At 41.7% G+C, this 17,714-nt stretch overlaps 1 protein-coding gene across 1 annotated transcript; it reads left to right on the top strand.

Moving 5' to 3' along the window:
* Positions 1-10,171: 10,171 nt before the first annotated feature.
* ZNF572 (zinc finger protein 572) lies at positions 10,172-14,793 on the top strand. Its single transcript, XM_052651567.1, has 3 exons — positions 10,172-10,252; positions 12,497-12,605; positions 13,283-14,793. Exons 2-3 carry the CDS (start codon positions 12,530-12,532, stop codon positions 14,791-14,793), a joined length of 1,587 nt encoding a protein of 528 aa, XP_052507527.1. The 5' UTR covers positions 10,172-10,252; positions 12,497-12,529.
* Positions 14,794-17,714: the final 2,921 nt, after the last annotated feature.

Here is a 17,714-nt window from a genome sequence, read left to right as displayed (position 1 = left end):
ATGGAGAGTGAGTTAGGGTGCACCGCTCACTGACACGGCCAGTCACCCAGTCACACTGTGGCCTTAGGATGCCCTGAGCTTTTGAGGGCAGGCAAGCTTGCTTCAAGATTCCAAATAGCTAAGCGTCCCCAGAGTATGTTACTTTGGGAAACAGGAGGGAGTTGTTACCGAACCAGGCTCCTTTGCCCACCTCACAGCAAGCCAAACCCTGAGGTTTCTAGCTGAAAAAGAGTTTATTCACAAGGCAGCCAAGCAAGGAGACAGGAGAACAAGTCACAGGTCCACCTCTTGAAAGGTGAGGAGCTTGAGAGTTTTGTGGGCTAAAGAAGTCAGCTGGTCTGTCACATAGGGTGAGTGGGTTGGAGGAAGGGAAAGGGGAGATGATTGGTGTTCTGTGTAGACATACCTGGTTACAGCTTTCTTTCTGGGATGCATGTTCAAAAATAGAGACACTTAGCACGATCTGAGGGTGGAGTTTTAAGCCCTTTGATGTCAAAAGTTCACTCACTGGACGACTACACAGGCCCAGTTGTGGGGTTGGTGGTCCCAACGAATCTTAGCTGGCTTGAGCTGGGGCAGAAGGTGACTCCGGTTTCCTGGAAAACAACTTAAGCCTTCTCCTGCCCGTTATTATAGTGAACCATTTGTCAAGAAGCATTGTCTATAAGGGTGGTTAAGAAGTCTGATGGTACACTACCTGGGCTACATGAAGCTTGGAGGGTGTGCAGTTTAAGAAAGGAAAAACAACTAAAGCAGGCTTGATTAAGTAAAGACAGGTTACAAGCAGAGGGGTTTTAACATGCTGTTCCATTATCTGCTATTCTGTAAGGCACATGCAAGGACTTCTATTAAGGCACCAGCTTCTGTTAACCCTATGGGGTATGATTTCAGAGTCTGGACTCATATGCTAAAATTATGGGCTCAGAGGACAGAAGATACTGTTCTTAGCTGAACCCAGAGAATTCTGACCAGGGTCATGCTGTTGAAACTGATAGGCTGGGTAACAGTGGAAAATAAACTTAACCAAGCTGTGCTTAATTTTCTTCTCTGTCATATCTGGCCAACCTATTTTGTAGGGTTTTTGTGAGAATCAAATGAAATAGTAATGACAGTGATAAAAGAAAATACTTACATAGTATTTATTATGTGCTAGACATTGTTTTAAGCACTTTTACATGTATGAACTTAAAATAGTAATAAATATGTTTAAAAATTATAAAAGCATTCAGCAAAGCATTATATGTTGGTATTAGAAATGTAATTACTAATCACGGTTAGCATGTACTTTAAAAAGTCTTTATTTGGCTGCACCGGGTCTTAGTTTTAACAGGCAGAGTCTTTAGTTGCAGCGCATAAGCTCTTAGTTGTGGCATGTGGGATCTAGTTCCCTGACCAGGGATCACATTCAGGCCCCTTGCATTGGGAGTGCAGAGTCTTAGCCACTGGACCACCAGCGAAGTCCTTGCCATACACTTTTGTATAAGTAACTATATCCGGAAGCAAGTTCTTGCCATAACAGATACTGCAGTGACCACTGAGAAATTGATGGTGACCAGGAAACAAATGATCTAGCCAGCCAGATGGGGCAATCTGTGCTCACTCTAGGAAGCCACATGCTCTTATCCACATGATAGAACCTGCCTTTCCCAGTCGAAGGACACAGACACTGATAATACCCAAGCTGCTTGCTGCCCAGCTCTCAGACTGTACGTTGTCCATGTTGTCCTCTCCTTTTCATCAGCCTCTTACTCTTTGTCCTGCAGAAGCCATGTTATCTGTTTTTTTCTTCCTTTTCCATTGCGTCTTCCAAGTGCTGATTACCTTTCTCAAGCTTTGGGGTCCAAACTGATTAGACACAGTGGCACAAAACAAGAGAGAACTGGTTCTTCATTACTTGACCCAACCAGCTCTGGTTTTTTTTTTTTTTTTTTGAACTGTGTTGTTCAGAACTGAAAAGGCACTTGCGTTCAAAAAAAGAGATGAAGATTTATGTCTCCTGCCAAAGAAAACAGATGAGCAGGGCAATGTCCAGGGTACTCTGCTCAGGAAGAGGGGTCTGCCTCTCCCTATGATTAAGGCCACCATTCACCCAAGTATTCCCAAGACAGTCCAGGTTTGCAGTTATTGTCTCAGAATAATCCTTCATAGAGCTGCTTTCACTTTCTGAAGCATGCAGTTTTGGATGATAAATCATATGGTTACTTTATTTATACTGCTTCCTGAAGCAGTGCAAGACACACGAAGAGTGGAGACTGGAAGACCAGGGCTCTAGACCCACCTACACCCCTGGGCCATGGGCCCAGGCAACTTCCCTTACCCTCTCAGAACCTCAGTTTTCCTGTCTGCAAAATAGACATGGTTCCTGCTCTGTTCTCTTCGTAAATTTGTAATGAGGAATAAATGACATAGTGGTTTAAAAGTACTTGATCAGCTTTGCACTAGCACACAGCTGAAAGTTCTTTTTATGATGACAGTATAGATCAGCTCAGTTGCTCAGTTGTGTCCGAATCTTTTGAGACCCCATGGAGTGCAGCATGCCAGGCCTCCCTGTCCATCACCAACTCCCAGAGTTTACTCAAACTCATGTCCATTGAGGCACTGATGCCATCCAACCATCTCATCCTCTTTTATTCCCTTCTCCTCCCGCCTTCAGTCTTTCCCACCATCAGGATCTTTTCCAATGAGACAGTTCTTCGCATCAGGTGGCCAAGGTATTGGAGTTTCAGCTTTAGCATCAGTCCTTCCAATGAATATTCAGGACTGATTTCCTTTAGGATGGACTGGTTGGATCTCCTTGCTGTCCAAGGGACTCTCAAGAGTCTTCTCCAACACCACAGTTCAAAAGCATCACTTCTTCGGCACTCAGCTTTCTTTATAGTCCAACTCTCACATCCATACGTGACTGCTGGAAAAACCATAGCTTTGACTAGACGGAAAAAGTAATGTTTCTCCTTTTTGTTGGTAAAGCAAAGTCTCTGCTTTTTAATAAGCTGTCTAGGTTGGTCATAACTTTTTTTCCAAGGAGCAAGTGTCTTAATTTCATGGCGGCAGTCACCATCTGCAGTGATTTTGGAGCCCCCCAAAATAAAGTCAGCCACTGTTTCCCCATCTATTTGCCATGAAGTGATGGGACCAGATGCCATGATCTTAGTTTTCTGAATGTAGAGTTTTTCACTCTCCTCTTTCACTTTCATCAAGAGGCTCTTTAGTTCTTTGCTTTCAGCCATAAGGCTGGTATCATCTACATATCTGAGGTTGTTGATATTTTTCCTGCCAATCTTGATTCCAGATTGTGCTTCATCCAGCCCAGGATTTCTCATGATGTATTCTGCATATAAGTTAAATAAGCAGGGTGACAATATACAGCCTTGACGTACTCCTTTTCCTATTTGAAACCAGTCAGTTGTTGCATGTCCAGTTCTAACTGTTGCTTCCTGATCTGCATACAGATTCCTCAAGAGGCAGGTCAGGTAGTCTGGTATTCCCATCTCTTTCAAAATTTTCCACAGTTTGTTGTGATCCACACAAAGGCTTTGGCATTGTCAATAAAGCAGAAATACATGTTTTTCTGGAACTCTCTTGCTTTTTTGATGATCCAGCGGATGTTGGCAATTTGATCTCTGGTTCCTCTGACTTTTCTCAATCCAGCTTGAACATTTGGAAGTTCATGGTTCACGTACTGTTGAAGCCTGGCTTGGAGAATTTTGAGCGCTACTTTGCTAGCGTGTGAGATGAGTGCAATTGTGCAGTAGTTGGAGCATTCTTTGGCATTGCCTTTCTTTGGGATTGGAATGAAAACTGACCTTTTCCAATCCTGTGGCCACTGCAGAGCCAGTATTGATCAGGAGCAATTATTTCATCCTATTTTCCAGTACCTCACTAGGAAGTCTCTCCTTTATGCAGGTGAAGAGAATCCATTTTAGAACAAGGGCTGTCTTGGGTAACAAAGGACTTGCTCTGCACATGCACTTAATATTATGCAGATGTCATATGGTAAGGGGCCACACCCTTTGTGGATCTCCCTTCCTTCCTTCCCTCCCCAACCCTGATAAATAATCTCCATTGAATTCATCCCAAAGGAACATGATTGATTTTTCTGGCTACTAATAAACAAAGAATCTGATGGTCCACATCCTTTGTCTGAATCCACATTCTTGACCATTTGGCCTGATGTTTCCTAAAACATTTATTCTTTTGTGGCAAAGAAAAGTCCCAACACTCATTGCCCAAAGTTGGTGATTTGAACACAGGATTTCCTGATAAAATTGCTTTATAGTTCAGAATCATATCTTCATCTTTTTACCCATACATGCTCCCCACAGAGATGATGAACAAGGAGGTGTGATGTCCTTCAGGGACATGACATGCTTCTCTGGGCAGCTCCACTAGGATTTAGGACCCATGAGGTGCCCCTACTGAGAAAGGAAACCTTTCACCATTCATGGAAAATATCCCCAGGTTTGCTTGCCAGAAACAGGCAGGCACCCAGAACATCAGCTTTAAAAAAAAAAAAAATCTGTACTTTCTGAACAATTAGTGGCCCAATGCCAATAGAGATGTCATTTTTCACAGTATAAACTGCAAAGGAACACAGGGAAGCAGAATGAAGAGAAGAACAAAGAGCTGTTAAGAGATGCTTCTTCTTTAAATCTTTCAGTATGCAGTTTTATGAAGTTCTTAGGATTTCCTCAGCAAGTAGAGCAATTCAGTGAATGAATTCAAAAGCTTTAACAAATATCCTCTCAAATTATTTCTTCTTCTCTTTCTTTGGATGTGAAAGGGAAATGAAGAGAAAAGAAAACCCATTCATTCCGTTCAGTAAATATTTATTGAGCTGCCAGGTATGTTTCTGATGCTGGGAATACAGCAGTAGTTAAACAGACAAAGAACTGCCTCTTGCAGTTGACATTCTAATCAAAGAGAAAAATGATAAGCAAAGAAACAAGTACAGAATAGAATGATCGTAAGTGACTGGGATGCAATTTTTAGATGGGAAGTTGGGCCAGGAAAGGACAGAGTGGGCAATAGCTCCCTGCTTCTAGTGTGACTCTTTCCAAACTAAAGTTCTTGGCCTTCAGCCAAAGGGCTTCACATTCATTCTGGAACTTCTGAGGAAGAACTCCTTTGCCTGAGTCCCAGACCAGGCCCTTGATACACTAAAGGACTTTTAAAAATCCTCTCTCAAGACAGGTGCTTAGCAAGGAACACAATTGTTGTCTTGCAGCAAAATCTTATTTTTGAATGTCAAAAGCTAAATATTGTCCCAGTCTATCTTTTTAGTCTCTCAATAATAAGTTGTATATCACCCTCAAGCAGAAGAATGGCTCAGGTGAACTGGAATAAAGAAAGGTAAAACGCAATAAGCACACGAGTAATTAGAAAGATCTCACACCCTCATGATTACTAAGCTCATACTGAGTGCCAGACACTGTGTCAACACCTGATGGAACAATGTAAATAAAACAAGGTGCTTTGCCTCAAAGATAAGTCTAATAGAGTCATCTATAAGATGAACAGCTGGGGCCAGATTGGTGTTTCTCAGTGTTATTTGCGTTTGAGACAGGACAGTATTTTAGTATGTTCAGTTCAGTCGCTCAGTCGTGTCCGACTCTTTGTGACCCCATGGGCTGCAGCATGCCAGGCTTCTCTGTCCACCACCAGCTCCTGGAGCTTACTAAAATTCATGCCCGTCAAGTCGGTGATGCCATCCAACCATCTCATCCTCTGTCATCCCCTTCTCCTCCTGCCTTCAATCTTTCCCAGCATCAGGGTCTTTTCCAATGAGTCAGTTCTTCACATCAGGTGACCAAAGTATTGGAGTTTCAGCTTCAGCATCCATCTTTCCAATGAATATTCAGGACTGATTTCCTTTAGGATGGACTAGTTGGATCTCCTTGAAGTCCAAGGGACTCTCAAGAGTCTTCTCCAACACCGCAGTTCAAAAGCATCAATTCTTTGGTGCTCAGCTTTCTTTATAGTCCAACTCTCACATCCATACATGACTGCTGGAAAAAACATAGCTTTGACTAGATGGACCTTTGTTGGCAAAGTAATGTCTCTGCTTTTTAATATGCTGTCTAGGTAATACCAAGCCATCCTGCACTTGGTAGGGAATTTATCATTCCTGTTCCTTGCTGTCTTCCTTGCCAGGGCCTCCATAACAAAATCTCTCAGGCTGGATGGCTTAAACATCAGAAATGTAATTCTCAGCGTTCTAGAGTCTAGAAGTCCAACACCAAGGTGTCGACGGTTTGATTTATCCCGAGGCCCTTCTTAGCTTACAGATGGTTGTCTTCTTGCTGGGTCCTCCCATGGCCTTTTCTTTGTATGCTCACATCCCTGGTGTTTGTCCCTTCTTGTAAGGACCCTGGTGTTTGTCCCTTATTGTAAGGACATCAGTCCTATTGAATCAGGATCCCACCTTTATGAGCTCATTTAACCCAAATTACCTACTTAAAAGCTCTGTATTCAAATATAGTCACACTGGGGGGTTAAGATTTCAACATACAAACTTCAAGGGAAGACAATTCAGCTCATAGCCCTTGCCAAACTAACTACCGGTAGCGCCAATCAAAGATAACCAAAGATAGTCCGATCTATTCACAATGGATCCTAAGAGGATGGTCTACAATATTGAGTATTTTCATAACTACTTTACTTGATTGTAAATGCCTGTTTACCTACCAGTTTAAGTGATCATCTGATGTCAGGCGAGATGATTCTTTGCAAAAAGTACTTTTTATTTTTTGGCCATGCTGCATGGCTTCTGGGATCTTAGTTCCCCAAGCAGGGATTGAACCCAGGCCCTTGACGATGAAAACACTGAGTCCTAACCACTGGACCACCAGGGAAATCCCAAAAAGTACTTTCTGAACCAACTCCAAGAGAAATCCAGTGTGGTACTTCTTTCATGAGGTAAAGCTGATAATATCACCTCTCTTTCAGAGTTTGCTTATCCTAAATTAATACACTGTGAAGCACAGGCAGAGAGACCTAAAGAGTTATCTATATAGTCCTCCCTAGATTGAATAGATTTTTTTGACAAATGAATATCATAAAAGTCAATAGTATCTGTTCTAAGATCTAAAATGAATAGTATTTAATGAGGAATGTAGCAGAGACATTACTTTGCCGACTAAGATCCGTCTAGTCAAGGCTATGGTTTTTCCAGTGGTCATGTATGGATGTGAGAGTTGGACTGTGAAGAAGGCTGAGTGCCGAAGAATTGATGCTTTTGAACTGTGGTGTTGGAGAAGACTCTTGAGAGTCCCTTGGACTGCAAGGAGATCCAACCAGTCCATTCTGAAGGAGATCAGCCCTGGGATTTCTTTGGAAGGAATGATGCTGAAGCTGAAACTCCAGTACTTTGGCCACCTGATGTGAAGAGTTGACTCATTGGAAAAGACTCTGATGCTGGGAGGGATTGGGGGCAGGAGGAGAAGGGGACGACAGAGGATGAGATGGCTGGATGGCATCACTGACTCGATGGACGTGAGTCTGAGTGAACTCTGGGAGTTGGTGATGGACAGGGAGGCCTGGCGTGCTGCGATTCATGGGGTTGCAAAGAGTCAGACACGACCAAGCGACTGAACTGAACTGAACTAAACTGTGGCAGTTTCACCAAACAACTGCCTCTGGAGCCACCTGCTGACAATTTAGAATTCTGAGCATTTAACGTGACCAAGGAGAGAGCATTCCAGGCTAGTATGAGAAAGGGACAATCTAGACTCTGAGCTGTTGATCCCCTTTACTCTCTGTACCAGAATAAAATCCATACAGACATTTCTTTTCCTTCCCAACCCAAACACCCATCCCTCCCACCCATTTTGAAAAAAGATGTTGCAGTTTCTTTGGCATCTGTTTCAATAAAATGGTCCTCTGCCTTGGAAATTTATGCCTTTTGGTTTCCTATATCTTTGGTGCTCTGTGTCAGCTCATACATATTCCTTAAACTGAGTCTGTATTCCATTAGAACCCACCCTGGAGGTGCTGAGTCATGGGCACTTGGAGCAGGGATTATTTCAGTAGAAATTCTTAGCACATATTCTCAGGCCAAATAATGCAGGGAGAAGTGGGGAGGAGAGATGATGAAAAAAAAAAAAAAGGAGCCAAAGATCTGCTGAAAGCACCGGAAAGCCCACCACTAAAAATAAGTAATCCTCTGACCTGGGAAGACGCATATCATCACACCCAAGTCACTGTGGCTAAGGTTTGATCTCCTACTTAAGAGTCACAAATCTTGTATGTGAGGCAAAGAACTTGCTGATTAGGACATCATGCTGCTTTTCATGACATGGCCTTGCCCCATTTGCAAATCAGGGATTCCATCTTTTAAACCATCTTCTGGTTTAAATATCCCTGCAAAGGATAACCTGACAATGGACAATTTAGTATGAGCTGCTCTGCTCATGTAATCAGATCAACAAAATACCATATATCCTGGGTGGCTTAAACAACAGAAATTTACTTCTTTATGGTTCTGAAAGTCGAAAGTCTGAGATCAGGGTGCCAATATGTGCCCCCACATGGTATGGAGAGAGAGGATGTGTGATGAGGGGAGAGGGGACTATCAATCTTTGGTGCCTTTTCTTATAAAGGCATTAATCCCATCATGAGGGTCCCATTCTTACGACCTCGTCTAGACCCAATTACTTCCCAAAGGCCCCACCTCCTAATACCATCATATTGGGTGTTTAAGTGTTTCAGCATATGAATTGGGGTGAGGGGCACAATTCGCGCCATAGCAAGTACCAAGTTTATCTCTCAGACACATGAGTATTCCTGGGCTGTGGAAAAGAGCAGAGAGGAGTTTCTTCCTCTGGTGGTGGTGGTGGTGGTGTTGATAGTGGCAGAGAATCAGCAGTGGTGGGGCACTTTTCACCATCTGAGGCGATTGGAAGGATGCAGGGAAGAAGGACTGGATTGGTTCCTGTTGTATAACAAGAATTTGGCTGGTCTTTGTCCCTGGGTCCTGGAAGTGAGGGGCTTCCCAGGTGGCTCAGTGGTGAAGAATCCACCTACCAATGAAAGAGACTCGGGAGACATGGGTTCAGTTCCTGGGTTGGGAAGGTACCCTGGAGAAGGAAATGGCAACCCACTTCAGTATCCTTGCCTGGGAAGTCCCATGGAGAGAGGAGCCTGGTGGGCTACCATCCATGGGGTTGCAGTCAGACATGACTGAGCACATGCTCACACACAGGCTTGTAAAAGACAGGACTGACTGGAGCTGTTGGAGGACAGTGAGGAGAGTGCAGTGTCCCCTCAAAAGAGTGTTTCTAGAAGAAAGCAGTGTCAAAACTCCTGAAAGAGGACTTGGGAACCAAAAAATACTAATGTGCTAAGAACGCAGAGGTCATTGATGATCTTAGTGATTTATTGTTTTCTTTACTACAGGAGAAATGAGTTAAAACATGAGTGGGAAATGATAAAATGGAAACATCAGGCGTTAAAAAAATAAGAAAGAGACTGAAGGACTATTTGGGGATGGTGGTTGGGAGAGTCAGGAGTTTAGTTGATAGTGTACGGATCCCATGAAGGTAGGAAGGAAAGTGACCGGCAGTGGAGGGCTCCTTTAAAATGCGAAGGACCAATCCGCTGTTGTAATTGGAGGGAAGGAAGAGATGGTTGCAGTGAAGGCTTAGATTGATGTGGGGGAAAATGAAGGGATTGATTTCTAGTTTCTCTGTAATGAAAGAGGAGAGTTTGTTTCACCAAATATTATTCATAACGTTGCCTCTATAAAACATATAAAACATAAAACAACAACGTAAACTAGTTGCTTTATATGTGGATGGATGCCTTCGCTCCCTGTTTCACAGATGGCTAAATATACCTCCCAGTTCACAGCGGTGGGAACAGAGTCGGCGCTTAACAAACACTCGCTTTATTTTAATTCCAGTGATGATGAGAAATCTGATGACGCCCCGATGGCAAGGAGAAGTATCAGCTCCAACCGGTCGCCTATTATAAGGTACCTGATAAATGTGAGGGATGCGAATCAAAGTCGGCAAACGTGTCCACAAGGAAGAGGAATACCACCGGCACACTCTTTCTTGTCCGGGACCCTAAGGGTTAAGATCAACGAGAGCCAGCCATCACTGTTTTCTAGCGAGGCTCCATCAAGCTCACTGTGGGAGAAGGGGGAACTTCCTGTTTCTGACTTCCGGGTTTGAGAGGTTAGGGCCCTAGGTTGGTGGGGTCAGAAGTAAAATGGACTCCTAGTCCCGGGCCTGCTGGGGATGCGGGGCGCCGTGTATGTAGCCCCCAGAACAGTGAGTTCCTTCTCGGGGAGGGGGACGGAGCCGAGGGTTTCGGGTAGGAGGAGCGGAAGCTGCGTCGCCCAGGCTGCAATGTTCATCCTGCAAAGGACTGCCGCTGCTGTGAAGGGCGAAGGCCCAGCATCTCCAGCAGCTCGGGCCACCGCTCCTCCCTCCCCCGCGACGTCCCTGGAAGGACCGTGTCGACTGCAGACGATCTGTTCCCCTGGAACTCACCGCAGTGTACCCGACCTGTGCTCCCAGCCGGCGGTTTTTAAAGCTAAGCTTCAGGCAGTGCGTTTTCTTTGGGAGTCTTTAAGCCGAAGCACTGCCCCGTTCCTAATTACCTTTTTGCTCTAGGCAGTAAAAACAGCCTTTGTGGCGTGACATCTTAGGGACAGCCTTTTAATACCAACTGTGGCCTTAAGTTTGCTACTGTTTTGCTGAGCCAGTGTTCCTGAGGGCTCCTCTGTTACCAAAATTAATAAGTTTCTTAGCAGGGAAAATGGTAGCACGGGTATCTTACGTAGACTAATGCTTCTTTTGTAAGGACTGTGACAGAAGTATGTAACTCAGATGGTAAAACATATTCCATTTGAACAATTTTTTTTTTTCGTTCAGGTGTATGTTTTTTTCCCTACACAAACATTGGGCATACTTGTAATTTATACAAGTTTCATGTATATTGAAGGTGCTTTAGAGAATGTCAGTTTCTTTTGATATAAGGTCTAGGGATATAAATTGGTTTTCTAAAAATGCAGTCAATATAGAAATTCCCTGGCAGACCAGTGATTAAGGCTTGGCACTCTCATTGCAGGGCCTGGGGTTCAATCCCTATTTGGAGAACTAAGATCCCACAAAGGCTTGTGGTGCAGGCAGTAGGGGAGGTGCTGTTGATGGAAGTCAATATATTACAAAATAAAAGTCCTGATCATTTGCTGGTTGGAATTATGCCCAGTTTCTGCTTTCTTCTCTACTTGTTTACTATAACAGACAAGAGTATTAAATTCACTGTCCAACAAATTTGGGACTGAATCCTGCTCTACCAAGTTCTGGTTGTGTGACCTTGGGAAAGTTTCTTAATGTCTGTTTCGTTCACCTATAACATGCTGGTACCTGTTTATACAAGGCTTTCCTGAGGGCTCAGTGGTAAAGAATCCACTTGCTAATGGAGGAGATGCAGGTTCTTTCCCTGGGTTGGGAAAGATCCCCTATAGAAGGAAATGGCAACCCACTCCAGTATTCTTGCTTGGGAAATCCCATGGGCAGAGGAGCCTGGTGGGCGACAGTCCCTGGGGTTACAAAAGAGTTGGACATGACTTAGGAGCTAAATAACAACAGCAATATTTTTATACACCTCAGGGAGCTCTAGTAAGAATTACATGAGAAATGTTATGTGTAAGGTATCTGGTTCACTGCATGACACATAATAGGCAGTAATAGATTGAAAAGTATGTCTTTTATTTTCTATGTGTGTGCCTTCTTTTAAGCTCCCATTTTTCTTGAATTGTGCTATTTTTTTATATCCTGAAGTGGATGCCAAGTCCATATATAATTGCCGTCCAGTCCCTCAAGCAGGTCAGGGGTTGTAATTGGGTCCAGAAGATAAAGCTTAGGCTGAAAGGGATATTGTGATTATGATAGAGAGTAAGAGACAAGGAAGAGGTCCCTTGTTAGCCTCCCTTTTATATTTAGAGATTATTGGCTGTAATTATTTTAGCTCTACTTTGTCTGAATTTATTGTTACTAGTCAAGTAAATCCTAACTTTTGTTTTAAATTAACTTCAAAGGTTTCATCCTTCTGTCAAGGACCAATTATTCTTTGTAAACTAAACAGCTTCTCTTAAGCTGCTTCTTATACCTGCATATCGATTCCTAAAGTCTTACTATTGGTGCCTTTTCCAAAAAACTACTTCAGTTTTTCAACCAAAAGTGTTTCTGAGTTCCAAGTGGACAGTATTAATATTTATTCTATTTTTAAACCTTGATCCTCTGACTTTATTGCAAAGGTTTAATTTTTAAATTATTTCCCTGGGAAAGGTAAATTGAGTTAATGCTTAATCCTAAATAACTTGAATCTGAGGTTAGGTTTTCTGAAAGGATTTCAAAATCCCATGTTTCTTATGTTCAGTATGGTCCGCAGAACATTAAGTACTTAACAGTTGTTGTGTTGCAGTGGTTGGAAGGAAGAAAGGAGAAATGTTAACAAATGCCTTTAAACAACTTGCTTCCTTCTACAGGATTTCTGATCCCTAATCTGACTGATCATTGTGATGGAACAAGAGCAAAAACTATTGGTCTCAGATTCTAATGGCTTCACAAAGGAGAGTTTGAAAAGCACTATTACAGGTGAGAGATCAAGAAGATCTGAATCCTTTAGGAATTTAAGACATGCTGTAGAATGTATAGAAAAATCAGGGCATTAGAATAAGACAGACTTTAATTTGATTTCCCTGGTCTGTCACAAGCTATTAGAACTCTTTTAGCTTCAGTTTTCTCATCTTTTAAGAAAAGTGAATGATAATATCTGTCTCACATATTTTTTAAGATACTGATACACTATATGCAAAACTACCATTCTTAATAAGTAGTGGGTATCGTTGCTATTTCTTTGTTTGCTCAGATTTTAACTAATATTTTTGTCCAGCTTTTACCTCAGATAGTGTTCTTTCTCTCTTACCTTTAAAGTCTTCTAGAATAAAATTCAGTGAACTTATTTTTATTAATAATTTGATATCTACCATGGCAATTGATGAGAACTGACCAGACACTTCATTACTGTTGTTATAAATACAAAAAATTCACCTGCTTCTGATGAACACATTGAGTAAAAGAAGTAAAACTAGCTGTAAATACTTTTTTTCCCCCCAACTAATAATTGTTTAATATTCTTCTGGAAACACTTTTAAAATCTAAAACATTTTACTAGGTTTGAGTTTGTTATTCCCTCTCTTCCACTGTAATTCAGAATTTCTTGCCCCTGGCAGAGACTAGGGAATGTTTAGAGTATTTGTTTATTCCTGCAGGAGATGAAAGTAAGAATAATTTGAAAACTGTTCAGTGCAGTAACTCCAAGGCAGATAAAGAGAGAGCCTCAAAATGGTCTAGAAGTGATGGCCCAGAAAACTGTAAGGATGAAGGCACAAAAGAAATACTGTTGACAGGGTCCCAAGGAGGTAAAACTGAATGTGATGATTCCTCTGAGAATGATAGCAACTTGGAGAATCAGGGAAATTGTACAGAAAAAGAGGAGGAACAACCCAGTCACTGGGGATGGAGTCCAGGAGAACATACTGGGCCTGCTGGCCAACAGAACCCATCCTTTGGGGACAAACCCTACAAATGTTCTGAATGTTGGAAAAGCTTCAGTAATAGTTCTCATCTTCGAACTCACCAGAGGACCCACTCAGGAGAAAAACCTTACAGATGTTCTGAGTGTGAGAAGTGCTTCAGTAACAGCTCTCACTTGATTCAGCACCTGAGAATACACACAGGCGAGAAGCCCTACCAATGTGGTGAATGTGGGAAAAGCTTCAGCAACACTTCCCATCTTATTATCCATGAAAGAACTCACACGGGAGAGAAACCCTATAAATGTCCTGAGTGTGTGAAGAGTTTCAGCAGCAGCTCTCACCTTATTCAGCATCACCGATCACATACAGGTGAAAAACCATATGAATGTCCGGTTTGTGGGAAATGCTTCAGCCATAGTTATGTGCTTGTAGAACATCAGAGGACCCACACTGGAGAAAAACCTTATAAGTGCCCCGACTGTGGGAAGAGTTTTAGTCAGAGCTCTAGTCTGATTCGTCACCAGCGGACACACACTGGTGAGAAGCCCTATAAATGTCCTGAATGTGGAAAAAGCTTTGGTTGTAATTCTACTCTAATCAAGCATCAGAGAATACATACAGGAGAAAAACCCTATCAGTGTATAGAATGTGGGAAGAATTTCACTCGAAGTTCAAACCTGGTTACACATCAGAAAATGCACACAGATGACAAAACCTATCAAAGTTCTGAATATGAAGAAAGTTTGAGTCAGAACTATAGCCTAATAGAAGAATGCAGAATCCAGCCAGGAGAGAAGCCATATAAATGTTATGAATGTGGAAAGAGTTTTGGCCTCAGCTCTCATCTCATAAGACATCAGAGAACACATACAGGAGAAAAACCTTACAGATGTTCTGAGTGTTGGAAAACTTTTAGTCAGAGTTCCACCCTGGTGATTCACCAAAGGACACACACGGGAGAGAAACCTTATAAATGTCCTGACTGTGGTGAGTGCTTCAGTCAGAGCTTTAACCTTATCAGGCACCGGAGGACCCACATGGGAGAAAAACCTTACAAATGTACTGACTGTGAGAAATGCTTCAGCCGAAGTGCCTACCTCAGTCAGCATCGGAAAATTCATGTAGGAAAATCTTTTGAGTCTCCTAAAATGGAAGATTTTCCTCATGAATGGACTTGGAAAAACTATTCTGGGGAAATGGCACTCATCCCTTCATTTACGATCCCAAGTTCATCTCCCTCCTGAGTCCTGAAGTCTGTTTCTTTTTCTTTTCTTATCAAAAATTGCAATTAAGATGTTCTCAGATCACACTGTTGCAAAATTTATTTGGTTTGTTTGCCAAAACATGTGGGAAAAATCAACTTCCCAGCTTAAAGTTTGGGAAGACCCAGATTATCAGGTCACCAGATTTGCCCAGAGAGAGATACTGCCAGTGATGGAGAGAAATAAGAATACTTTTTATTTAAGGTAAGACAGTAATAGTTTCAAAGGAAAACATGGAGAGAAATCCTGGGAGACTAAAGATGAGATTGTCATTGAATCTTATTTCCTGTTGCCTGACTGGGCAGTGACAGATCATTGCTGTCCTACGGGTTTGCCCAGAGAGAGATTTTTTTTGAACAGATAATGTGATTTCCTGGCTGTTTTGTTGAGTCTTAAGACTAATTTTTTTCAAATATATTATTTGCTGAAAATTAACTTTTAGAACTGCATTGTTTGGTGCAACAGCCAATAGCCACACGTGGATAGTTAAGTTTAAATTGATTAAGATGAAATTTAAAATTGAGTTCTTTAGTCACGTAAACCCCTTACTGAATGCTCAGTAGCCACTGGGGGCTGCTGTTTTAAATATCACAAAAAGTCCTTTCGAGATCATCATTCCTGACAGTTCTTATAACACTGTAGGAAATGTGCTCTGGAGATTCTCTTCTCCAAGAGGAATTCCAATATAGTCTAGGAGTAGATAGAGTTTGGAAGGCACTAGGTCTAAAGGTTCACTGTTTTGATGATTGTATGTTTTAGATTCAACCATCTCAGTTATCTAGAGATATGATCCCATTGTCTTGGCCAAAGTCAGATTAAGAGGTAGGATTTATAATTATGTTTTGAATTTTTCTGTCAAGTGGTCCTTTTACCTCAGTTTTCCTATTATATAATTCTTCATCAGATCAAAGACACTGGGTTCTTTTTCTATTAATTAACTCACTGAGTCTGAGCCAGTGTCCAGGGACAGTTTGCCACTGGAGCCCCAGATTCCTAAGTTCCAGTCTCGGCAGTTTGCTTTTGCCTCTTGACATACATGGTATGTGGATCTGGTAACCAAGACACTATTCTCCCTGTTCATTTGTCCAGTGGGAATGGTGTGTTGTAAAGGATTAAGATATTTCCTCTGTCCCCACTTCCATTTTTTCCTGCTATTGTAAAAAGGTAGATGTGTAGGAAGGTCAGGACTTGCCCAGGATTTCATCTTTTTTTGTGTGTGTGTGAGTCAAAAATATATTTTTTGAAGAATAAGTAGAGAGGTATATTAGGAATGTGGAGCCAGAAGGGGCCAATCACAGTGGGGGCAGAGGGGTCTCTGTGGCTGGTGGGTAGCTGAAGCCCATGGGGATTTTCTTTCGTGACTGTGATGCACCTGGTACTGGCAAGGCAGTTGTATCTGTTTATATTGTTTGGGGATTTAAAAATGAATCAAAGCTGATAGTTAATGGTATTCAAGAAGTCTTTGGGGGTGATTTTCTGCTTTCAGAAAGGGAGAAAACCTTCTGGGCATCTTTGGCTTTAGTGTGACTCTTACTCAAGCATCCTGTTACCTTTATATGTTAGGCAGTGTTATCCCAATTGTCTTAAACTGTGGTATCTGAGGATAAGTGTTTACAGTATTCTTTTTCTTTTTTAATTTATTTTTTAATTGAAGGATAATTGCTTTACAGAATTTTGTTATTTTCTGTCAAACCTCAACATGAATCAGCCATAGGTATACATACAGTATTCTTTATCGCAGTCAACTGAGAGTTTGATGTTTGATGATCAATTGCAAAGAAGTAGCTGTTGGGGTGGTTCACAATCATGGAGCCCATTATGTGTGGCAAGTAACCACTCTGAACTTGGTTTGTCATCTGTAAAATAGAATGTCTACATTGCACGGTTTTGGTAAGGGTTAAATGAATGTTTGCAAAGCAGCTAGCACAGTGCTTAAAATATGGGTCTAAATAAATGGTAGTTAGTTATTATTAATTGAAACAAATTGAAAAATATCCTCCATAGATTTTCAGAAACAACAGTACAGTCCCAAACTTTCCTACTTGTGGATTCTTTATGGTCAACCTCAGGAACCCCAAGGAATAAAGTATTAAAAAAGCACAAGTCTAATGTGTTTTAAGTCTGCGGACTGTCAAAAGCACTTTGATTTGATTTGGCTTATTGAATTTTGTTGTTGTTCATGAAACAAAGGACTCAGTTTAAGTCAAGAAAGAACAAAAGAGCAAGTTCAGTTTTAGTTAATTTGCATCTGAAGATTAACAACTGTGTGACCTGTGTCCTATCACTGTCCCACACTGTGTTTTACGACTGCCCACGATTATACAAAACCTGCTTCACAAACCCTGATACCCGTAGAAGCGTATATGTTCACATTTCAGATGGATTTGGATGGGCTTCATTAGTAAAGTAATTTGGCAAGACTCTCTTTGAGTTGAAAATTCAGAAAACCGAAGAGATATTTGTCACTTAAAAAAGGCGAATTTAATGTAGTCAGATGTAATCCTGTTTGATGCCTTTGCCTCACTTTAATGAGTCAGCACATAGGTTCTTTGTTTAGCTCCCCCCAAAGTAAATATTCTCTGTATTCTCTGTTTTTCTTGCCGGCACAAAGGATTCAGCACCTGAATAAATAAAGCATTCTTATTAACAAGTGATGTGTTTCATAGTTTCTTTTTAATTAAAGTGAAGACTCCTTCCTGTATTCATTTTTTCCTACTCAAAGTAGGGGCTTAGATATTTTAGCCCTACAGTGGAATGGGGAAGTTCATGTTAATGCTTATATTCACAGATGTAGCAAGGAACTCACTCCCCAGTTGCTTTATAGCCTACCAGAAGTATGCAAGTGTAAATCTCTGTTATAGTACCTGAGATAAAAGTTTGCTTTCATTGTTCTAAGCCAGTCA

The sequence above is a fragment of the Budorcas taxicolor genome, chromosome 14, assembly GCF_023091745.1.
Source record: "Budorcas taxicolor isolate Tak-1 chromosome 14, Takin1.1, whole genome shotgun sequence".
NCBI classification, from domain to species: Eukaryota; Metazoa; Chordata; class Mammalia; order Artiodactyla; family Bovidae; genus Budorcas; species Budorcas taxicolor.
This window is presented reverse-complemented; position numbering and strand designations above follow the sequence as displayed.

Bases quoted from the DNA above. Each gene is read 5' to 3' on its own strand.
- ZNF572 (XM_052651567.1), top strand. From the start codon at position 12,530: ATGGAACAAGAGCAAAAACTATTGGTCTCAGATTCTAATGGCTTCACA. The intron at 12,606-13,282 runs GTGAGAGATCAA...TTATTCCTGCAG, and splicing joins TTTGAAAAGCACTATTACAG to GAGATGAAAGTAAGAATAAT.